General features: G+C 45.1%; 1 protein-coding gene across 2 annotated transcripts in view; it reads right to left on the bottom strand.

The window, feature by feature from the left end:
• Positions 1 to 24,242, bottom strand: part of dock11 (dedicator of cytokinesis 11) — a 76,408-nt gene that overhangs the window by 37,640 nt on the left and 14,526 nt on the right. For both annotated transcript variants that reach the window (XM_069671752.1, XM_069671753.1), the window contains exons 8-28: positions 23,218 to 23,401; positions 21,722 to 21,801; positions 18,462 to 18,545; positions 18,162 to 18,302; positions 16,637 to 16,915; positions 13,475 to 13,597; positions 13,249 to 13,331; positions 11,214 to 11,336; positions 11,013 to 11,089; positions 10,514 to 10,698; positions 10,372 to 10,437; positions 5,458 to 5,550; positions 3,824 to 3,947; positions 3,590 to 3,702; positions 2,458 to 2,541; positions 2,275 to 2,364; positions 1,156 to 1,277; positions 1,006 to 1,075; positions 769 to 894; positions 444 to 515; positions 14 to 160 (exon numbers count right to left, since the gene is read on the bottom strand). In XM_069671752.1, the coding sequence (XP_069527853.1) occupies positions 14 to 160; positions 444 to 515; positions 769 to 894; positions 1,006 to 1,075; positions 1,156 to 1,277; positions 2,275 to 2,364; positions 2,458 to 2,541; positions 3,590 to 3,702; positions 3,824 to 3,947; positions 5,458 to 5,550; positions 10,372 to 10,437; positions 10,514 to 10,698; positions 11,013 to 11,089; positions 11,214 to 11,336; positions 13,249 to 13,331; positions 13,475 to 13,597; positions 16,637 to 16,915; positions 18,162 to 18,302; positions 18,462 to 18,545; positions 21,722 to 21,801; positions 23,218 to 23,401 (2,466 nt within the window). The remainder of the gene's footprint in view (positions 1 to 13; positions 161 to 443; positions 516 to 768; positions 895 to 1,005; positions 1,076 to 1,155; positions 1,278 to 2,274; positions 2,365 to 2,457; positions 2,542 to 3,589; positions 3,703 to 3,823; positions 3,948 to 5,457; positions 5,551 to 10,371; positions 10,438 to 10,513; positions 10,699 to 11,012; positions 11,090 to 11,213; positions 11,337 to 13,248; positions 13,332 to 13,474; positions 13,598 to 16,636; positions 16,916 to 18,161; positions 18,303 to 18,461; positions 18,546 to 21,721; positions 21,802 to 23,217; positions 23,402 to 24,242) is intronic.

Genomic DNA, 24,242 nt, shown 5'->3' with positions numbered 1-24,242 from the left:
GTGGCTTTCGGACCTTGATGAAGCTGGCCAGGCTCAGGTTGATGCAGCGAGCTTCCTCTGGGATTTCCATGTGGCGGATGGTGATGTGTGGCATGATGGACAACACCAGCGACTGCAGCGCCTGGTGGAAGCTGTCGGGGAAGCGCTGGGCCCGCGGCATCTAAAGAGAAGTCAGGACGAATACGTGATGAGTTCTGAATGTTTCTGCACTTTTGCTTACTGTATTACATCGAGCATCAGAATGGGGATTACACAACAGGAGTCTCCTCTGTTTTCGAGTGTGTGAGACACGTTTCGTAACAAAATGTAATATTCTCGTGAATTCGCTTTTGTGATCCGAGCCAGACAGAAGCTCACATTTCTATACAAACACGTACAAACAAGTGTTGCCAAGCTGCACAACCTGAATTGTGCGAAGGCAGAAGGATCTATTAATTGCCAACCTTTATGCGGTTGCCCTCCTGCAGGTACTGAGCCATGGATTTGGCCATGGTTTCAAAGAAGAACCAGGAATACTAGGGAAAGGGATTAAACATGTTAAGAGTCAGACTGGTGTTTCCCAATATGCAAATTTCCTTGGAAAACGACATGGAAAAACATGGCTGTCAGAGAGATACGATAACGACCACAGTACAAGCTGTTACATGCGTGAGGATATCTTCTCCTGGAAATTTGACTGTCTGTTTCAAAGCTTAGTTTTACATGCAAGTGTGCCCCCTGCTGTTCAATGTTGGTACTGTGGCTGTGACAGAGAGCCAGACAACAAACCTTGAGCAGTTTATTGCTGGTGTTGAAATCAGCCGTCTGCTTGAGCGTGGCTGTCACGGCGGTGGCCAGCACCTCGTGGGTTTTCGCTGGGTTTCCTGACGAAGGACTATTGGTCACAAACACGTACTAAAGAGAGGGAAAAACACACACAAAATAATGCATTTTTAACTAATGAATTTTCTTTGAATGAGCGAAAGAAGCAGCATAGCGATAGCAGCGTTTGTGCTGGTTCGTTACCTTGACAAAAGAGCGCAGGTAGTGTTCCAGGCCCTCCTCGTGACATCTGGAGACTATATGTATGATCACTCTGCAGGCACAGAGCAGACCAGTGTTACACTAAAAGCATTGATTATGATTAATAAGCACATTTTATATAACTGAACTGACCGCAGAGAGTTGACAGCAATCTCGTGGGTTTCTTTGGTCGCTGCCGTGAGCACCTCGAACAGCTGCATCAGCACCACAGGTAGGAAGTTGATGATCACATGAGTCTCCATGGCGTGCAGACACTACAGGAAGAAGGAAGCAGAGGGAGAAGCTGTGAAGTCAGGTAAAGCTGGTGGATAGAGGACAGAGGATACAGATTCTGCTAGCAGAAGGAGGCAGAAATCGGCGAGCTTAGGACGAGACTTTGTTTGATAAGTTAGTGACGTCTTAAGGTTGTATCACTGCACCATCCTCTGCAGGCTTGGGGAGTAACGGAAACGGAGCAACTCTATTCTGTTACAGTCACAGAAAAAAAGGAGTAATTAGATTACAGATATTAAACATGTATTAAAAATGGGGATTGTAGCATGACTACAATTTTAAAACACATTGTAAAATGAAGATGATGCTCTATAACATCTGGTGTCTCATTTTTAAACCGTCCATCCGACCGTCTCTGATAACACCATGCACCTGCACGCACACGTCTCACAACACCGCTCCTCAAAGCTGCCATCGGCTACTCTATGGTTGCCATGGCCTGTGGTGAAAAACGTGCTTTCACTGGGTGCAAATTTCGTCATCATTTTGTCTTCAAAGAAGTTGTACAGTGCAAATTCTGCCTTCCGGCCATCATTATCCAACGACTCTACATCTAATTTTAAGAAACATTTACAGGTAAGACCAGCCGCTAACGTTAGCTGCACAGAATTCCAGTTAAAAATGTTAGCTAACCTGTCGTCATCTTCTACTACTGCTGAACAATAGTTTGTGACTCTGGTGATGGCCGTAGCTGGGATGGTGTGGGTAAAAACACAAGCCCCAGACTGGAATAAGTTTGAGTGTGAAGTAGTGTGAATAGCAAAGGACATTTAAATGCGCATAATTACCACTATTCATTTAAACGGCGTTCCCACATTAAACAAAAGTATTGAAATTTCTTTTCTCTTGTTTTTATTTGCAGATTAAGTATTGAAGTAATACAAAGGTAACATTTTTAAAGTCACCCTCTCAACCCTGGTCTTGACACGGTTACAAAAGCTTATATCGACCTGTATTTGATGTCCACAATAATCTCACCTTCAGGTATTTGATGAGTTCGGCTTGGTTGCCCTCTGACGTCGTCCTCATCAGCTGGCAGTGCTGGAAGAATTTGTGAAGATGCAGATCCTGTAGAAGAAACAGCACAACATCACCATCATCCACACACACTGTCTTTATAAGAGCTGTTTAAAGAGTTTATAGAGTAAAGCAACGTTGTACCTGAGCGTAGATTGTTGATGCTACATGGGTCCTCACTTTGAACAGTGTCTTGGCATTATCCACCCACTTGATGTCTGGTTGGGACTGTTAGAAAGCACAAAGATTTAATGTTGTTTTGTTTTCAGGAAGTATCTTAATTGAGAAGTTACAATTTTAAATGAAGCCATTTAGTTTACAAATTGGCTCTTACAATGAGCATGATTTAAAGAACAGGGGATTGTGATGCTCAGTTCTGAGTCCTGAGGTTTTAAGGGAACAGGACTTTACTTTGGGCTGACCAACACATGGGTCTGTATGTGACTGACTGACTGAGTGACGGTACTTGTTGGAAAGGCTGTTGACTGAGGTCTAAGTGCCCCCTTGTGGCACTGTTGCGCAACTACATGTGCAGTCAGTGAGAGAGCGGGTGCAGAGAGCGAGCGCAGCAGGAGAATCTGCAGAACACGGTACTGCGGACTATAGCCAAGTACAACAAGTTGTGTGCGTCAGAACTCGTGCCGCAGCCGTCACGCACACAAAAGCGCACATTGACCTGATGCGGTCAGCCACATACTAGGTTTTGACCTTGTCTTGTTTCAGTAATCATCGGCAATTCCACTTCCATGTGTGGTACCACAAGGTTCAATCCTAGGCCCTATTCTTTTCTCTATCTACATGCTCCCTAGAGGTCAAATCATCCAGCCTGCGACAGGGCCAAAATGCTGCAGCCAGGCTGCTGACTGGTTCCAGGAAGAGGGAGCATCGGTCCCGTTCTAGCCTCTCTTCCGCTTCCACTCCACTTCAGGATCTATTTTAAGGTTGCGCTGTTTGTATTTAAAGCCCTTAACAACTTCCCCCCCTCCTGTGTAACTTACAAAACCTCCGGGCCCTTCTGACACAGGTCTCCTGGTGATCTCCAGCTCTAATTTTAAAGTTAGAGGTGGCCACGCTTTCTCAGTCGAGGCCCCTCGACTGTGGAACAGCCTTTCATCCTTAGTCACCCTCTCTGTTGAGTCTTTCCAGGCTTCAAGGTGTTTTATTCTGTCTCATTGCTTTGGTTTCTATGTATTGCTTCCTTTATGCATTGTACAGCATTTTGGTCAGCTGCTGCTGTTTTTAAATGTGCTTTATAAATAAATTGTCTTGACTTTACCTTCTTGGTGTCCTGACAGAGGTATCCAGGAGGCAGGGTGGCTGCTACAGGTAGCTGGAGGTCTGCTGACTGCATCCTCCCGTCTTTTAGCAGAGGCATCCAGGAATAACCAACTGGGAGCATGAGAGGAGAGCAGTGGGCCTCATTTAACAGGGTGCATAAAACATAACTTTTTCAAGGACATATACAGAATGAAATCAATCACAGGCAGAGACGATTGCTCAGTAGACTCACCCAGTGACTCCACTCCCTCCCTCTTCTTGCTGCTGGCCTTGCTGCTGGACTCACAGCTGATGTGGTAAAAGGTGAAGAGGAGGTGGTGTTTGTCGTGCACGTGGACGGGCAGCTCAATCTTTACCTGTACACAGTGGAGCAGGTCACAGCTTTATGCTTAATATACTACTACTACATTATTTCAAACTCAATAATGACACTAGAATAGGAACACACTGACACCAATGTATGTGCTACTTGTAAGCTTATTTTTATCCTAACAAAACGGGTGTTAAATGAATGGAAAGTTGGGCTTCTTAACTTTAATCAAAACTATTTTATTCCTTCTGTGTTTGGAGAAACGCTCTGAGCGCCTCCAGTTGAAAAACTCATTGTCCAATCGGATGAATATCGAGACGGGCCTTCTGTTAGTTTACAAAACAACGGTTAGGTTAATGACAGGTAATGATTCAGTGGTTGCCTTAACAACAGTAAAAAAAAAAAAGGCGCAGCAAGCTGCTCTTTTTTTAACCATAGGCTTCAACAGAAAAGGCAGTGCGGCGCGCCTCGCGGCCCTGACCCGGCCCTTAACCAGTCGTCATTTTCTGCAAATAAAAGACCAAAATAAGAATATTTGATTTGGAAGTAGGGGAAATGTCGTATACTACGGAAGCCCTAAGTGGACATGAATCCACACATTTTATTTACTCCCGTTTTGTCATGGGAAAATGATGCATGTCAGCTTAGGGCTTCCTTAGTATCGAAAAAAAGCAAAAGTTCATTTCACACAAACACAAACCTATAAATAGTAGAACAGTGCAGTGGTCTCTTAATTTGAGCTGCATGTATGGTCACTAAAAACACCCCTTTGTGAAACCTTAAATAAAAACCTCCACCAGGGGGCAGCAACAGCTACGAATTGTTTTTCCCCTGAGTCTTCCACATGGCGATTAACTCACAGGAAGTGACACACACTGTTTAGGGAATATTCCACTAATGCAGATCTAGTAACCAACAAATTGCTTAATGTCATGGCACGCAGGAACATCATGACTCTCCAATTTATGAGTCAGCTCTCTTCCTGTGACACATACTTTTACAGCTCTCAGTGTCCTACTGTCCAATGTCCCTAGAGATAAAAAAAAATCAAAGCCATATATGTTCAAAAGATAAAGAACATCGTTGCCCTGCTGTAGCAGAATTCCTCATGATGCAACAGGAAGCTTAAGCATGAGGGGGTAAATCCCAGCGAGCGTGCCCCTGTGTGTGCGATGCGGGTGTATGTGGGGACTCTTAAGATCCTAATCTGTTTGATGTCAGGGCCATATGGACGCCCTCTGCTCTACCTCTCTTTCCTGACCACACTTCTCTACCCGAGCTCTTGTGCGTGTCGTGGGGTCTGTGACTGTTTGACCAGGGTGGTGTGAGGCCTCAGCTCTAACCGGATACAGAATTATGGGATTATCTCTGTGCAGGAATCTGAGAGTTAAGAGAAAAATCTAGGGTTCCAGGGAGATTGAGAATAATAGTCAATACACCTCTTATTATTTCCACGTCAGGTTTAATAAGTGTTTTGTTTTTGTCAACATTCGTCACGAGCCTGTAAAGCTGCTGAATCTAACGTGGCATTAAACACAGCGGTTGAATCATATTACCTCGTCGTAGAACTCCGGGCTCTGATTGTGGTGCAGGACGGCCGCATAGGTGCTGCTGGTGAAGAGTGAGTCTCCCGGCTTGCCGTAGATGCACTGAAAGGCAAACACACACACACACACATCAGTCATCCCACTGTGGCTCTTTGATGTTGGGGCACAGCTGTGAGTAAGAGCTCAGAAATCTGTGGTTAAAGACGAGGTGAGTGTGCAGGCCTTCATTCATCGTATGCACCGAAAGGTTAAACAAGGAAGCTGAACACGTAGCCTCTGACCAGATAAGAGAGGCCTCTGTATGACAAATTAGATAAGTGTTCAGGCCTTAGACAGCAAATTGTTCATTATTTTTTAACGTAAAATCTGGAATATAAGTCGCAACGGTCTGTTTTGGGGGGTATCCCAGAGGGAAAAAGGTTTTGTAAGGTTATTTATTAATAAAAACGTGTATACAAGTTATTTCAACAGTATTTCAATTCATTTAAAACACACACAAATTACAGCCTACCACCTGTTTTCGCCATGTCGTGTTTGCAATCCTGCTAACTACTGGTGCGGTCGCCTGCAGCCTATGTTAAAGGACCAGTTTGCTAATTAAATTTGCCAGACTACGTAAAACGCGTCATCTGGCGGAGGCCAGGGAGCTCGCCAAACTACACTTCCTCAATCTAGGACGCCCGCCTCCGATGTCATGTCTCATTCAAAATCATCAGGTTTGAAATGTAGACTGCAGACCTGAAGATTGTTTTGACGATCCACCGGTATAATCTAAATCTTATTTCAGATTCTGTCCCGCTCTGAGCCGTTGCCTGCAGAGAAACAGTACAATTTCACCCCAGCTTCTCTCGCTGGGCCGTTCCTTTCAGAATGAGGGGCGCAATGCACGCTGGGTGTTGTAGGAATGTAGAACGGGCGAAACCGCGAGCCGTTTGTACAACTTCCTCCACAGCTAAAGCGTCAATTTCAATTATTATTGCTTCTATCGATTACAGAGAACTTCAGCTTTGACTGACCAGGGGCAACTTGTTGCGAGGATGGCGGCTGCACTGGCGGTCATGGTGTCGCGCGTCCGTGACGGCACATGTCCGGGACGAAGCGTCGTTGCAGCAGTTTATAGAACGCAGTCCACTTTTTACATGAAAAAAAAAGTAATTAAAAAGTGTATTAAAAGTGCGTCTTATACACTGAACTTGACGGTAATTAAAGGGACAGTGCTGTCCATCCTCTGCCGGTGTCGGCGACAGAAACCCTTCACATATGATCAAACGTTTCTTGCCAAATGGGACCGAAAGCCTCGAGATATTTTACGAATTCAACACACAAACTTTAAGAGACCAATTATATATCCAAAGCTGTTTTGTACCAAAGCTGCAGCAAATCCGAGAAGAAGCTCTGTGGGAAAAATTAACTTGTGTTGAAAGGTCGAGCTTGAGCAGGTCGGGATATTTCTAACGAGGGGCGACGAAAGGGGGAAAAATAAATCCGCTCTGGACCTGCTCTGACGGCTGATTCGCACTATAATTAGGATGCTAACAATTGTAGTCATCTCTAATGAACAATAATGAGCGGTGCTGGCCAGAGGAAGGACAGAGCTCTGGAGCCAGCTGATGGAAATTGAGACTGATAGGAGCTCAAGGACTAGAGGAGCCTTGATGATGGGAGAGGCTCAGAGGGAGAGGACACAGGGTTCAGATCTCAGGTCAATCTGGGAAGAGGAAGCATAGGTGGAGGAGGAGGGGGGATTACACAGGTTGTAGCAGAGATCTGTTGTTCCAAATCAGAAGGTGCAGTAGGTCTCCAGGCCCTGCTGCAGGGTTTCTGCACCATCATGGAAAACGATCTTTTCAGGGGACTTTTAAGAAGCAGGAGCAAGTTAAGGGGGCTGATGGGAGTCCTGATTACTGGCTCAGGATGAGGGTAAGGTGCAGCTATAAGAGCTGAATTGTTATCTGTGAGTGAGGCTTTCCTGTTCATTCATGTAAAGAACCACACACAACAACTGGGGTTTTTGAGACTGTTACGACACTGTCAGATAACCAACATGGCGGCTGAGAAAGTGATGCTTCTGTTTAAATTTTGCACCTGTTTTGCAAAAAATGACACTGCAAAGGTACTCACATGTCTGCTTTCGTAATTTTTTTCATCCTTTTGCCTTTATAGATAGCACAGTGACAGGAAAGAGACGGGGAAGACATGCACCAAAGGGCCGACGTCGGAGTCGAACCAGCATCCGACACGGTGAGACCTCTGCACACGGGGCACCTGATCCACCGGCTGAGCCAAACCAGCGCTTCGGCAATTTATGTTCTGTAAAAATAACGGCCTAAAAATACGGCCCTAAAGATAGATATGTCTATCGAGCTCATAGTCTGTATAAAAAGATGGATGACATGACAGCTCCCTTAAAGTGAAGCCAAAACCTGTCTGTCGCCCCCTGCTGACTGGCTGCAGTATAGCTCGTAAAGCCCGCCTCCTCCATGTTAACAGATGGGACATGAGTCAAACTATAAAATCAAACTACATTTTTCTCCAACATGGTGTCTGTCATTATAGTTAGTTCTTATCATGCTGGTTTATGTCCAAGTGTTCATTTTTCTGACACTTTTCATTAGTTATTTGATGCTGTGAAAAGGGGGTGTGGCCTCATGATTGACAAATCGGGGTCCTGCAGCGTTCTGTTTTTCAAGTAGCAGAGTAAGGACACTAACACTACAGTCACTGAACTTTCCATTTCCGTGAACGTCTGCTTCAGACCAACACGAGGAGCTGATCTGCTGTTAAACACGCCGACGTGCGGGATCTTTGCCCTTTTTTGCAGTAAGCTAAGTGTGTGGTTTGGTTAGCGGAAGTGGCTATGCCGGCTCCACCCGCCGATCTCTACTGCGCAGTCTCTGGCTCCATATCACATTACCGCCGCAAGATGACAGCCCTCGCCACGGGGGTATTTTAGCTTCAATTTTGTGCAATGAGAGTAGTTAGAGACCGGTCGTCCATCTTCTAAAAAACAAACATTTCTGATTGGTTTGACTGGTAGTCAGTTGATTATTTATGACAAAGAAAACTGTCAGTAGGCATTTTGTAATCTGCAGCCTCTGGGAATCCCATCTTCACATTCAGACACATTTTTGTCTTAAGAAAAGCTTCTGCTCCCTCTGATTAAAATCTCCTGAGAGATGCACTGCTGGCTCCTGCTCATTGTTTGAAAATGCCTCAATGGGCTTCAAGCATTGTTTGAGACCAGACTGTGTGTGTGAAACATCTACAGTGTCTGTACGCTCGACTGCATTCTGATGTGTCTGTCTGTCTGGATCGTCCTAATCGAGAGCATCAAGTGTAAATGTTTTGGCGGCTGCAGTCAAAGAATTTCTGTTTTCCTGCCTCCCGCCCGGAAAAGTGAAAAGCAAAGCAATCCACGCTGCTCTGACGACTGTTTCCAACCGCAAATATTTGACATGTGTGGCCGGAGAGAAACAGGGAAGAGGAGAGGAGGAAAAAAAGAGTGACCGTCCATTATCTTCTCCTGCCAGCTGTAATAACCAGCTTCTGTAAGCGTTTCCTTTCTCCTTCTCGGGCCCCTCAGCTGCGCTGCGACGGCCACTTTGTGAAAAGTAATAAAAAAGAGAAGTTTATCATGTTTGAGGCATCTCTGCTATCGCTCACATCTCACCCAGGATGTTCCAAATATTTTCATGACAGTATTATTGTTCCAGCACCGAGCTCCTGATGATCTGTTAAGAATGAAGTGCATGCCTGTTTCTTCCCCCGACATCGATCCGATCTTTCTTCTGTTTTCTGCTTTATTTGCTTTTGTAAAACTCCATCTACAACTTATAAACACGTCATCTCCCTACATGACGTGTCCCTTTCACTCCATAAACTCGAGTACTTTAAGAGTTAGCATTTCAGTTTTGTTTTCCAGAACATATAGTTGTTTATCGTGTTAGATAAAAGCTGCAATATTTGGAGGCTAATGTGCAAGTTGACTTCACGTCAGATCAAAGTTTAAAGGTCGAGGTCAGCTGGAGTGGTAGCAGAAGCATCTACAGATATCTGTTAGTAGAGTTTTCCTCTGCTCAATCCCTAAGCCTCGGCCTTTGCTAATGCTAGAGTGAATATTATATATTATTATATATATAGTAGAGAATATGTTGGGGTGTTTGTAGAACTGTAATCTCTATTTACGCACGCAACCAGATTTTAGTACAGGAAGTGTTCTGGTTTCCGTTTGTAGTCCGTTTTTAGTCCGAGTAGCATCGACCAATCACGTATCAGCAGGCTTCGGTGCATGCAGGAAAAACAGTCCGTGTGGAGAGCGAAAGCAGGGGGAACATCCAGCTCCCGACAATTTAGCTTCTTATTAATCTCTATAAACAAACATCTACAGCAGGGTCAGCTAACAATCCGCTCTAGATCAAAAATTAATCTTGAGATGAATACGCTTGATGCTGTCATGAAAGCCGTTTAGATTTCCCAGCGACCTCGAACGCATCAGAAATGATCGATCCGACCTCCGTTCAACAAACAAGCATTTTACCGCAGAAGTAAGCCAGAGTGTTGGACGGTCGAAGGTCCAGGGGAAGCCTTATCTAGTCTATTCGTGGCAGAGGTCGCTGAGGTAGTCAAGAAGCTCTGGTGTAGAAAGATTTGCCCTGAGATGCTGAAGGCTCTGGACATTGTCGGGCTGTCTTGGCTGATACGCCTCGCATGGAGGTCCGGGACAGTACATGGTTCCCATTTTTAAAAAGGGGGACCGGAGGGTGTGTCCCAATTATCGGGGTGTAACACTCCACAGCCTCCTGGGTAAAGTTGACTCCAGGGTGCAGGAAAGGAGGCTCCGGCTGATTGTCAAACCTCTCAACTAACTTGTGAATACCCTCCTACAATACAAAGTGAAATGTGTGAGCCACAAGTACAACTCACCTTTAAAGGGGTCGCAGCTTCTTCATCTGAATCTCTGAACTGGATGTAGACTGCGATGTTTCTGGCCTGGTGAGGAGGAAACATTACGTCATTAGATCAACAGAGGAGGACAAAAAATCTAACTCGGTTCTGAGTCACACACCTTGGTGAAGCTCTTCTGGTTGTCGTATTTGAGCAGCAGGGGGTAGATGTAGAGCTGGTTCTTGTAGGTGGTGTAGGGGTAGTTGTACTTGGCCTCCTCGGGGAGAAACTCCTCCACCTCCACCGACACCCGCTCGCAGCCGTCTTCAAAGGGCTTGACGGGAATGTAAGAGGAAGTGACTGTGTCTGCGGGGGACAGAACGCCATATTTTGGTCTTTCATTGAGAAATTCAAGCTTCTACTTTAAGTTTTAGGTTAACTGTGAAAAAGGAGGAACTTAAAATGCGCAAGAGACCACAAGAAGCAGGTCTTATGTAACAGCATGCTCACATAACCAGCACAACAGAACAGATTATAAAAAATTCAAAGCACAGCGATGCTTGTGGCTTCCCATTTAATTTTGCATGCTCACAAAGCTGCTTATTTTAAGTCATTTAATCTAAATATTGTCATTTTTAACGGTAAAAAATAAGAGGAAAAGTAAAGAAATGACAATATACTTGAGAAGTCGGGTGGGACACACTCAATGGTGACATTCAGCTGTCCAGGGATGGTCTGAAGTTTGCTCTTCTCAGGTCTGACAGGCAGAAAGAGGTTCGAATAAGAAAAGTTAAAGTTAAAAAGGTGTGCAGGGACATGATTGTTTTGCGCTACAGTAACCAAGCACTCCCTTTAATAGCCGAATGGTGGCGATGACTCACTTCCTGATGTCGGCCAGCAGCTTGATGATGTCGTCAGTGGAGATCTTGCTGCTGTCCTGGCGGTAGAGAGGAGAAAACTTCCCATCCATGTCCAGGCTGCCCTGAGCGTCTTTGAACACTTGCCTGGAAACACAAAGCACAAGGCTGCAGCTCCTGCCTCGTGCAAGCATCGCACATTTTCAATCAAGGCTAAGTGAGTGAGTCAGGCTGGGTTTGTTATGCAGCCCGAGCTTTTTACATGAAAGGCAGTCAGGATGCTGAAAGGTATCATGATGGCACCTTCTTGTCGGGTTGTATTAAGGTGTGTTTGTGTTTTTGGGGGTGTTCAGACCTGGCATTATCATGTGTCCTGGGTGATCTGATCACAGGCGGACACCTCCAAGCAAAGCTCATCACACCTAGCATTAACAAGCCTCTCAAATGCGTCTTCAGTGACCACTTGTGATCGAATCTCACTTTCCCGCTCGATATGCAAATAAACCCGGAGCCTCGTTCACCTTAATAAGACTTTAAAATATAACAGGCTACAAAAAACACTGATGCAGACTCGCAGCACAGAGAGGGGGAGAGCTGCTGTGCAGTCAGAGGGATGACTAGTGATAGACATCAGTCGGCCGACTGATTAAACAAAACATGTCAGCATACACAGGCAGCCTCGCCTGTGTGGCTGGCTTGAAGCATCTACGCTCACTTCCCATAACAAACCTGCCAGACGTAACATGCATACGTCACAGGCCACCGTTCTCGAAGGCTCCATCAGCCGCCCTGCCTCCAAATATCGGTCGGCAACTAGTGAAGACGCTCGGTGGTTTATCAGTGAAATATATGAACTACACTGCAGACTGGAGTCTCTGTGTGATTAACACACAGATCCACAGGTCTCCTCCATGTGCTGCATGATTCTTAACTATGATGAACTGTCACAGCTCCTCTGATGTAGTGGCTGTGCACGGAAATACGGGACAAATCGCGTCCCCTATAGAGTCAGGGGCAGAGCATGAGAAACACACACAGATCGGATTAGCTGCTTTGTTCTCGCCAACACCACTCCCTCTCTTCATTCACTGCCACTCTTCCTCCTGGGGGAAGGGCCAACTGAGAATGGTATTGCATCAGTACGACACACACACGCACTGGTCTTTCATGGGAAACCCTGAACTGCTCACGTATCTGATTTTCTATCAGATCAATTTAAAATGAAGTGGGGGAAATATAGCTATTCTGTTTCATTGCCATCTGAGCTGATTCCAATACTGCGACTCTACGGATGAAAGAAGCAGCATGTTGGCAGAGCAGCAGCTTCACGCCATTGTCTCTCTGCACAGGATGCATTCACCACTTTACCACTTTCCCCAGGTACTAGAAACCATTTGAGGAACTGTGCATTTCGATAGCAGGACCCAGGGTCTAAATTTAGCTCCGGTTAATTGATTTACCCCCTGAAAAGTCCCTGTCCCTGCAGTGTTTTATTTAACCTGCCATGTTTAAAGACTGCAGCTGCAAGCTCACTGTTATCATTGTGCGTCGAGATTGTTTATCACTGTGCTTTGAGATGGAGTCTACGACAGATGGACCGGCGATGACGTGCAGGCCTTGCTGAGCATTTATGCGGAAGAGGACATCCAGCAGGAACTGGAAACGGCGACCCGGCAGTGTAGTGCATTTACTTTTATTGCTTCTCAATACATCATTGGCCTGATTTGCATAATCTTCCCGGGACTTTAGGCCGCTGTGGAAACGCAGGCAACAATGGGCCACAGTTCCTAGTACTTTGGGTCAGAAAGCACCTATTTTATTACGTGCATCATATGGGAAAAATTCTACTGAAGGCTGCCTTTTAATGAGCTGTTATGCAGCCTGTAAACTATATATGTACACTATGTATCATAACTGAATAGACTTGTAGGTTTTAAATCCAATGCAATGTTATTATGGTGAAATCTTTTATGTTTTCATTTTAGGAATGCATGATGCATCCAAGGAAGAATCCAAGCAGATCCATTACAGTGTAATATTTTGATTATTCCTGTCTTACTTGGCAGCCCAGGCAAACGGCATCCTGTACTGGCCCAAGCGCTGGCACGTCTGCTTGGCAGCTTTGAGCACCTTCTGGGCGGTCTGCAGAGACACAGGAGGGGAAGACAAACAGGAAGCACAAAATCAATATGGTGGAGAAAAAACAGTATGTGAAACTGGAGAGATGACTGCTGCTTTTGTCACCCGTGTGTGTGTGGTTTGAATGAGTTGGAAAGCCGGCAGACCTTATTGATGTCTGAGGTCTTGATGTACGGCTCGGCACAGTGCGTGATGCCGTTCTGCAACACTTTCTCCACACGGGCCACCAGGAAGATATCTGCATGAGGGTTGGTCACTGAAAAGATGCCCTGCAGGAGAGGAGAGAGGGAGAACTGAGTGAGCAGGATGATTACAGCAGGGGCCTGTGGATATTTGCATCGTCAAACTAAGACCAAAGACTCCACGTAAAGAAAGAAAAGCTTGTCTAAAAAATCTGCAGGCTACATTTCAACCCTGATGGTTTTGAATGAGACATGAGACAGGAGGCGGCCATTTTTTCCGACCATAATGGCATTAGCTCCCCTTAATAGCATGATAGGACTGAGGTTGGAAATCGGCGTACTGGCCCTTTAAGGAGCCGGAAGCTACAAATATTTGACATTTACGCTCGACTGAACAATGCCTAAAGAAAGCGATAAATCAAGTAACCAAAGAGTGTGCAATTAATATTCTTTTGATGTCATACTCGATGACAAGATATAGTAAACAACAACATCAGTGGTTTTAATTTACATTGACTCTCTTTTCAGTCTTGATCTGTCAACTTCTTCTTTGCGAGGGAAGTGGCTGCTGTTTGCTGAAGTTATACAGGAAAACCGCACGGGGCTCACATCTATTTTTGCTCTTGTGAGAGGGGGCTGTCTTTAATCTAAGTGGTGTCAGTTCACATAAACAATCTTGAGGGGACAGAAGTGACATTCGGATGATAAAACGATCAAAGAACCCCTGCGGAGGACAAGAAAAGTCATGCACAAAGCAGCAGGAAGTAGTGAGGCTGAGCGACACGTTGATAATAAACGTAGGGGTCAAACACTGCACATTAATGCCACACATCTTTGAGAGCCAGTCAGACACACACTTCCTGTTTCTTTCACTCAAAGTCATAATCCTGCACATCACATCCTCACAGTTTGAACATAAACCGCACGCAGCTGCTTCTGATTTAAGATTTGACATGATTTGTCGTCCATAACCCAAAGCCATTCATTTTGCACAACCTCTCAATTGAAGAATATTTCCATTATGCTTCCTAGAATAACACAAACAGAGTCACGGCTACTTGTCCTGGTTTGTCGCCGGGAGAAACTGCACAACGTTCTGACTGTGCACAAGAGCAGACAAGAGTATCAGATTTGGGAATTATGTAATAGAGTGGAACAAACTCTGCGGCCTCCCAAGAGCTGCTGATGTAAGAGGTGGAGGCTCTGTCCTTGGACCACACCCAATGCACCTAAATTAAACTGTGGTCTGCAGAGCTATAACAGCACACTAATCACAGAGGTAGAGCCCGTCCTGCTCGGATGTTGTTTTCTGCTTTCACAGATGGAAAAGGGAAAACATTGAGTCTGTTAATTAGACATACGGCAGCTCGGTTTATTTAATGTCTGCAGCTTTTTCTCCTCTATTCTGCTCCTTCTTAACTTCAAGCTCTGTTTTTAATCTGTTGTTGAGCTCGCCTAGTTACGCCTCTTGTCATGGAAATGGAAAGTAAATATCTGAATACATTTCGAATCCTAACTGGTGCTAATTTACTACATGCACCAGTCCTGCTCAGCGACCGTGCATGTGTTGTTAATTCACAGCACCTGCAGGAGTTTACCCGAGCCAAAAGTAACACTCGCACTTTTCTGCAGCTACGCTGACGACACACAGCTGAATCTTGCAGTTCTTATTCTTAGTATCTATCACCTTGTTTCATGCAAGGGAAGTCGCTCAAACTCCCAAACAATCAACAGGCTAATATCTGAAAACTAGCAAACCAGAGGGTCTTTAAAGGGCAGGCATGGACTGAGCATCGTCTGCGGACACCATCGCCATCTAAAATGCGACAATGGCAGGAAGAGCACAGCACTTTAATCCCCCGTGAAGTTAGAATCAATCATTCTGGTTGCTTATCTCTTGTCCCACACAGGCTAGCTGCAGTCAGCGTGAGATTGGTGGGCAGTGTGAGGAACACATTTGGCGTTTCAGCAGTCTGAGTACCTCAATGAGCAGAGGCAGGAAACTCAAGGAGTTTACCTGAGCCTAAAGTAACACTCACACATTTCTGCAGCTATGCTGATGGCACACAGTGTACTGTTCTTAATCTTAGTATTTATCACCTTGTTGGATTGTTATGCATCTGATTTCTTAGCTTTTTTATGAAGCATTTGCATGTGCCTGTTTTGATTCATTCTCCTGCTTTTTCACTTTATTGTAAGGCAGTTTGAGCTACTTGCTACTGAAACAAAAAGCTGAATCACTCAGTTGTCACAGTGTCAGCCGAGTCGGGCTGGGGCAAATACATCGATTTGTGTAACGTGCGACGATGCGCTACAAGACGTGCTGGAGCACAGTAAAGTTAGCGTGCGGAAACGGATCTTGTCACTCATTGACGCCACATTCTCTGGAGCGCTGGCTTGACCCTCAAACATTTTGAATGAAGCCCCGGTAACGGGTAACTTTCCCTCCGCTCCGCTCGTGTTTACCGTCACTCTGCCGCTCTCTCTCTCGGCCTCTGCAGGACTTTCTCAAGAATTGTTGATGTATGTTTTGAAGTAGTACGCTCTGTTGATTAAGTAGCTCACCCTGCTCGTTTTCAGTAAAAATACTGATTCTTCAGGGAAAGTAATAAGTAAGTAATCTTAGAAAAATAATCTTTAGAATAAACGATAAATTAGTCGTTAGATTAATCGACTAATCAAAAAAATAATCGTTAGGTGCAGCCCTAAACCCAACACTGATTAAGGGCTACAGATACAAATTAATTGACCTCTGTCTACCGATGTGTGGGAAGCTGGCTCAAAGTAAACCGAAGGAGAGACACCCACAGCCTCAACTAATGCTCAGTTCTTCATTTGACCTCCAAGCTATGAACACCGGAGCAACACAAGAAAGTAAGAGTCATTTTCACTTCAGTAAAATCCACATCACAAGAACCTCTAACCAACAGGATGACAGGGCGGCCAAAACTGTCCTTTTAACTGCTGCAACAAACCAATCCCATATTTAGACAAAATATGAGTGAACACACTTTAATGTGTGTGAGTGAGTTACACACTCACTTGTGACTAGCTGTTAACTGTCAGTGAGTCAGGTGAAGTCACTTCCTGGATCAAACGTCTGTCTAAAACCAGTCGAGTCTCTACCTGTGTAGGGAACCGCAGCAGAGCCTCAGACACCCTCTGAAGGACAGGCAGGCCGTTCCCTTTCCCCGAGTCACCGTTCACCATGACTGCGCCTCCCCCTCCTCCTCCTCCTCCGCCTCCTCCTCCACCCTCTGAGTCCGATGAAGGAGAGAGCTGGCCTGAGGTGTCGGTCAGCATCTCCCTGACGCAGGACGGGTTGAGGTCGACATGAAAGTCGGCGGAGATCTTGCAGCTCTTGGAGACATCGAAGAGAGCGAGGCTGATGAAGAATGGTTCCACCTGAGGGTCAGCAGAGAGATAGATACATCAGCTCGGGTTCATTAGTGATTTCAGTGATTTTCTTGTGATCGACTTTAATTAACGGCTCTTCAGTTTGCTGAAAGAACATCATGATGCAGATTAGGAACAACATGAAGCTTTGTCAGGTCTGTCCTCAAGAGGAGAAGAAAACTACTTTAAAATGAGACGGAGGGCGGAGCCATCATTAATGATGCATTCAAGGAAGTCGGGGAAATCTAAACGCTGAACAGCTTTCGTGACACAAGTTGAATTTTTGATCTAGAACAGCTTGTTAGCTGAACTTACTGCAGATGTCTGTTTATAGAGATTATTATGAAGCTAAATCATCGACAGATGACGCTGATGGGAGTCGGGATGTCTCACACGGACTGTTTTTCCTGCACGCTGCAGCCTGCTGATTGGTCAATGCTACTTAGACAACAAACGCACGAAAAACAGAAAGTAGAACACTTCCTCTTCTAAAATCTGGTCGCTGCAATGCCAAATAATCTGAAAACATTTAATTTAGATGAACAGATTTTTTCATTTTTAGAAACAATGGTTGTACAGTAAATTAAATCCAAAGATTTAAGAATAAATTCTGTATAAAAATAATCATTTTCAGAAAACAATGACTTAATCCTCAATTTGGAAGCAAGTGTTCGCTTTGCTGCAGCACTGCCGACAAAACAGTATGCACTTATGCCTGGATGGAAGGCCGCACTCCATGCAATAAACGTTAAACCAATCAGAGACTGTGGAAGGAAAAAGGGGGGAGGAAGACGGGGAGGGAAAGAGCGACTGTGCTGCTTCCAAACCACAAATATGATCCAACTCTTCTCCAGGCCCCTCTAATGCATCAGCGAGCGAAGGGGAAGAGCTCTAACTTAATGTTTTATGATCACAGCAGCCGGCTCTGACACGCTCTGAAGTGCTGCCTCATGCTAGCAGGAGCATCTTACCGATGACACAATTATCAGACACACTTCCTGCATGAGTGCTTCCAGCTTACGTCAAACATATATATATATATATATCAAACTGATTCTAGGTATTAAAATAAATAATGTGTTATCCTCTAATGGCCTGGTTCTTTCCGTCGCTCCAGGCAGGGCAACATGAATTATGAAGGTATATTATTTGGGGCAGCACCGCAGGCGTTGAGGGTGAAGAGAAACTGTGTGTTGTGACTACATATGTCTGAGATGTTGTGATATATTTGAATGGTCTTATGGTGATGACATACATTCGTGAGGACGCCGTCACCCTTCTCACTAACGCAGCCCTGGAGACTGAAGGTCAGGTCGTGGCAGCTGACCACGATGCGACGGCCAAACCGGTCCTCAAAGGGCTTCACGTCTGGCTCGATGCCTGAGAAGTCCAGCCTCTGGAAGTGGGAGAAGAAAGGCATGAAACGACAAGAGAAAGATCGATCCAGTGAAGAAGAGAAAGAAGAGGATAAAAGGAAGGAAATGGCGGGAAGGGGAAGAGAGATCATGTAGCGTGAATCAATAGTGTAATGAATAAATCAAAGCCTCTTCTTTACCTGTGTCTCAGGATCCAGAGAGAAGAGCTTCTGTCTGCCCTCGTTCCTGTTGAGCTTATTGAGCTGGTCCGTCTCCCTCGCGTACTGCACACACACACAGACAGGGTTGAAGAACAGATCATTTAAATGTATTAGGTACTGAGTTGTATAGAAATTATTAATCGGTCCCCTTTATCAATAGCACTTCACCCCGTCTTCTTGATATTTTGGTAAGATATATTTAAGATTTAAAGCGTGTTTTATTTCTTTATATGAAACATTTAACCGGTTAACCATTAACCGACCGTTAAGAATTTTAACCAGGTAATACTACCAGTTAAACAGTTCAGTACATTTTGTTTTTTTTAATATACATATATTTTTGGAAGCACGTTTAGTTGTTGTTAGCTGAGCCTGAGAGGAGAGCTAAATGTAACGAGCAGTTTAACTAAAATGTAAAAACAAAGCTTTGTTGCACATCGCTGCTCCTGTGACATCATGGTACCTTCTGAGCGGGTATTCTCCACGGCGGGTCACACAGTCAACAGACTGCGCACCAGACTAACCCCACAGCATGTCGACATGTTGCTATTTCCACACCAAAACCAGCAGACTTTGTCTCCCACACAATAAGACCTGACCTTTTTACTGCAGGTTTCCACAGCCTGTTGTTAACAGAGTGACTGTTTTTGAGCAGAAACATTTACACACGAGGCACAGCAGCGTAACTCATTCATTATTTAAAACTCCTGACACGGTGTTGTCAGGATCGGACAGGATCTTATGTTTATTAAAGCTCTGTACTTAACAACAAAGAAAGGTCGGCTGTAAATGTTTATTTACTTATTGTTGCTGCTCAATCACACGGCTGTGTTCCCCAGTGCCTGCATAATGGACACAGGACGGTGTATCTATGAGCGTGCATGATGGCGAGCTTGATGCCGAGCTTGATGCCAGTCTCTGGCTGTCGGTTGGTCGGTTATTGGTCAGAAAAAAAATGTGCATCCTTAGGGGCACCCCAAACAGAGCTGGCCTCCTTCACCAGTTTGTTAAGTCTCTTCCTGTCTGCAGCCGTGATGCTGCTGCTTCAGCAGACCACTCCATAAAAGATGGCTGATGCCACCACAGAGTCATAAAAGGTCATCAGTAGAGCTCCCTGCGCTCCAAAGGGTCTCCTCAGCAGATGGAGTCTGCTCTGTAAAGTGTGTTTATGCTATCTGTTCAGTTTATTGTTCAGGTGAACACTTGTAGGAGTCCATCATCTCAATGTCCATTCCCTGGATGTTCACCGGTGTGGGAGGAAAATGCACCACCAGTTCTTTTGTTTGGTGGTGATATTTTTTAATATATATTTACATCTATTGAAAACACATATACAGAACATCCGTGACTGTAATTTAAAAAAAAGGATGATAGCAATTGGTTTGGAAACAGACGTAGTGCCTCACACAGTAACGGGCCGACACCGTGTGCTGACTAAGATGCCTCTGAGCGTTTCTTTTTGTCAGTGAAGCAACACAAAGCCAGAAAAAGGAAAAAGAACGAGACACGTAGACAAAGGGCATCGAAAGGAGACAAATAAATCAAACCCTCAGGCCACAGTGAGAGATCGAATCCACCGCCTTCCCCGCTCCTCCTCCCCTTGTTTCTACTGTGACCGGCCTGCAGACAAACTCAAGTGATCTTTTACGTGGAGAGGGAGAGGCTGTGCTGGAGTGGCCCAGAGCAAACATAGTGAAGCAGCAGCAGAGAGGAGTGGGCTTTGTTGTCTGTGTGTAGCTCTGGGTTTATAGGTATATTAAACTCTCTGTGGAATGAACGCTGCTGCTCTCGGACAGGGAGTCAAACAAAAGAGCTTCTCCTACATAGCTCCTGTCAGCAGTCAGAACCAGAAGATAATAAAGATGGTCTCAAACTAAAACTCAGATCAGCACAGACACAAAAAATATTCCTGCAAATAAATAGCAATAACATTTAAAGGGAATTTCTGTACTCCTCACCTGGGCTCTGCCTTTACTTGTTTTGGGTCTAAATGATGAACAGGTATGAAACGTTCTAGATTTGCTCCCGTAGACGCTCCTGCAGGCAGCAACAAAATGGCTGTATCTGGCTGCAAATTTAATTGCCGCAACTTTTTCTCGACCTTGCAATTTTGGCCAATTGCCGTAAGACCAATCCCTGCACGTGAGGTCATTTACATCACCAAAGTCTCTTCTTTGATATTCAAAATATTAACCCCCCTGCAATGTCGTATAAACATCAGAGGGCGTCTTTTACTGTATTATTTACTTGTTACTGATGTTTGTGTCATCGCTGATATTAAATACTCATTGCACACGTGCACTTTATTGTCGTCCAATTTGTACAAATGCTAACACTGGAGTCCTGGCACTGAAATCGACAGGAAGTGATGTCAGAAGACAAACAGCTCGCTCAGCTAATAGATGGCTTAATTGGAGTGTTTGTCCCAGTCGCTCACAGTGGATGTGTGACGTGTTAAACGGAGGGGAAAAAAGCCTCAAAACATCACAACTTTTATTGCAACTTTTTAAAAAAGCTGCCATGAAATCAGACATTTTTGCCCACAACAATCACTCCTGGAGAGACTGATTTTTGCTGAAGACGGGCTCAGATTGTTTATTAAAACTGCTGAACAAAATCATAGAAAGCATCACTAAAAGAAGTTTTGGTAAGACTTTTTTTTCACCGAAAACAGCTGTTACTGCTCTCCAAAGCCTCCAGACTCAATTCACGTCAACAGTAATTTTATCTCACAGGAAATCAGCGCTGCTGGTCTACCACTTCCTCAATCGGCTAGTTTGTTTGTGATATGCTGCTGTGCTGAATCTAAGATAGCCGATAAAACCAGACCCTCGAAACAAAAATGAGCTAAACCTGTCGAGGCAGAGGTAGATTAGCAGCCTGTGTTCTGTGAGGTAAAATGAGTGCTTTTGTCAATGGAGTCTGGTGTCTTAAAGAGAGTGATGATACAGCCGTTTCTGGTTTAAAAAAAGCAATTAGCCTCGATAAAAAAGATCTATTCTGCATGTCTGTGACAAAACCAGCACTTTAAGAGCGAGTGGTTTAATTGGGCTCATTTGCCCCAAAGGATTCTTCACAGCCATTAAAGCCCATCTCCTGGGTGCTGGCCGGAGCATGCTACTGAAGCAATGCAAACCAGTTTCCCTTTCTTAAACCTGCACCCAAAGATGTTACTGTGTTAATCTACACCCAACATGTGAAATCGTAGATGTATCTGTCAGTCATCCTCTCCTTCATACCTTCATGAGTTCAGGGTGTAAGCTCCTCCCGAGGCTCTCCAGCAGACTCTCACCTTTACCTTGGCTGGTAGTGTCGTCATCTGAGGGAACAAGACATTTATCATGCATTAATAGAGGCAATCAGAATGCACAGAGAGGCAGTCTGGTGATAAATCGAGCTATTGCAAACCAGGTCCAAAAGCTCTGCTCACTCTAAGTTCTCCTTAATGGCTCTGTTGTGTTTCCCGAATGGACAAACTAATATCTCAGAGTCGACTGGCTGAGTTAGAGAGAGGCCATTCACTCTTCTGCTGAATCCCAGGAGACGTATGTAGGACTGAGTGAACTCTAGCTGCCCCTCGATCTTTATGGATGGTCTCTCACTCACTTATAAGCATCTTGCAGGGCTAAATGGTTTTAACTAGAACATTCTGCAGAGGGCATGTTATTATATAAGGAAAAGAGGGAACCGCGAATGCTGGCAAGACGAACGCCAAGTGCATAAAACTGCTGGCATTCTTCCACAGCTCGGGACAAGCGACGAGATTCACCCAAACTGCCCCCTAAAGAAGCTTCTGGAAATTTGTGGGTGAAACCAAAGAAAGGAACGCACAAATATCCATCCATCCATCCATCCATCCATCATCTTCCGCTTATCCTGGGCCGGGTCGCAGTGGCAGAAGGCCAAGCAAGTTAACCCAGACGTCCCAATCCCCAGCAACGTTTTCCAGCTCCTCCTGGGGGATCCTGAGGCATTCCCAGGCCAGACAGGATATATAGTTCCTCCAGGGAGCTCTGGGTCTACCCCAGGGTCTCCTCCCAGTTGGACATGCCCGGAAAACCTCCTCCGGGAGGCGCCCAGGAGGCATCCCAATCAGATGCCCGAACCACCTCAACTGGCTCCTACCGAGCTCCCTCCGGATATCCGAGTTCCTCACCCTATCTCTAAGGCTGAGCCCAGACACCCTGCACAGGAAACTCATTTGGGCCGCTTGTATCTGTGATCTCATTCTTTGTGTCACTACCCAAAGCTCATGACCACAGGTGAGGGTTGGAGCGTAGATCGAAAAGCTTTGCCTTCAGGCTCAGCTTCGTCTTCACCACGACTCGTGAACGAGACCCAAGAAGGCCTAGAGATACTTAAACTCCTTCACCTGAGGCTCAATCTCCAACGCACAGATATAACAAGTGAAAAGAGTCTGAGCTGTAATTAAATAAATGAGCTCATTGTAATATGTAAGCCATTAAAATGTCATAACAGAGGGCTCAGACTGAAACTCAGGGGCGTTTTGGACTTACTGCACTGCAAGAGGGAGGGATTACTGTAACCCTGGCCTCACGACTGAAACAGCTCAGCAGTAATGTTTGAACATGCTATTATTATGATTATCGCTAAATGGACCATGACTGTGCAACTTTCCAATACGACTCTAAATAATAGCTTCAATGAAAGACGATCTGGGTTTGTGTTTATGTAGACTAGGGTTGTTTTCCGATGTAGGCACAGTAGAGCTCACCAAGGGAACAGTCCAGTGTCTCTGCGCCGTTCCTCCGGTCCTGGCTGGCGGTCTCGACGCTCTGCAGGGCCTGTTTCAGTGTGATGACCCAGTCCTCCATCTCCGCTTCGCTGTCTGCAGCCAGGAAGTGGCTGTAGCGGTCCTGCATCTTCAGCTCGAAGCCGTTACGCCGCATCTTAGGGCTCTAAGGAGAAATACATGATTGCACTTGTTTACCCTCTTTTTTCCAAAACAAACAACGACTGAAATTGATCCCATGTTCTGGATATAATAGGAATGCTTTATATTAAGGCAAATTTCCCTTTCTTAAATTGATCATCTCCAAGCTTTTCATTTAAATAAATGTCTCTTAAAGGGCCAGTTCGCCGATTTTCTACCTCAGTCCTATCATCATCAAAAAATCCTGCAGGGGCGCAATGCATGCTGGGTGTTGTAGCAATGTAGAATGGGCGAAACCGCGAGCTGTTTGTAGAACTTTCTCCACAGCTACGGCGCTAATTTCAAATATTATTGCTTCTATTGATTACAGAGAACACCAGCTTTGACTGACAGCGACTTTTTCCAGGCGAACTGCTCCTTTAAGTCTCTATCTATCGCTGAAGGAGGTTACACAATGGTGATTGAGGCGATGGCACACTGACGAAAGCCTTTGCATTTGCACTTTTATGGGCTTTCGCAGAAAAATTCACAAGCGGCGCCCAGTTAGTGACGTCTGCCAGAGAGGGTAGGCGGAGCTAAGCGGCTGCTTTTCTAGTTGCGAGTAAACAGTAATCTACTCTGGCTGAACAGACAAAGAAAAGATGGATGACTACAGATACAACTTCAACAAGAAGTGAAAATCCAAAGAAGAAGAAACAAACTCGACGCTCAGATGAAGCAAACAGTCTGAAAAGGAAAATGAAGAGTTACAACCGGAGCCAACCGTGGACGTCCCACATGCAACATGTCAACATGGATATCTGGGAAGTGTGCTCCTGCAATTACCATTTATCGCCATAGGTGCCGCCAAAGAGTTACCAGCTTAA

The sequence above is a fragment of the Semicossyphus pulcher genome, unplaced genomic scaffold, assembly GCF_022749685.1.
Source record: "Semicossyphus pulcher isolate SPU_LCO1_2020_fin unplaced genomic scaffold, fSemPul1.0.p SCAF_21, whole genome shotgun sequence".
Classification (NCBI taxonomy): Eukaryota; Metazoa; Chordata; class Actinopteri; order Labriformes; family Labridae; genus Semicossyphus; species Semicossyphus pulcher.
Note: the sequence above shows the minus strand (reverse complement) of the source record. Positions and strands in the feature narration are given on the sequence as shown.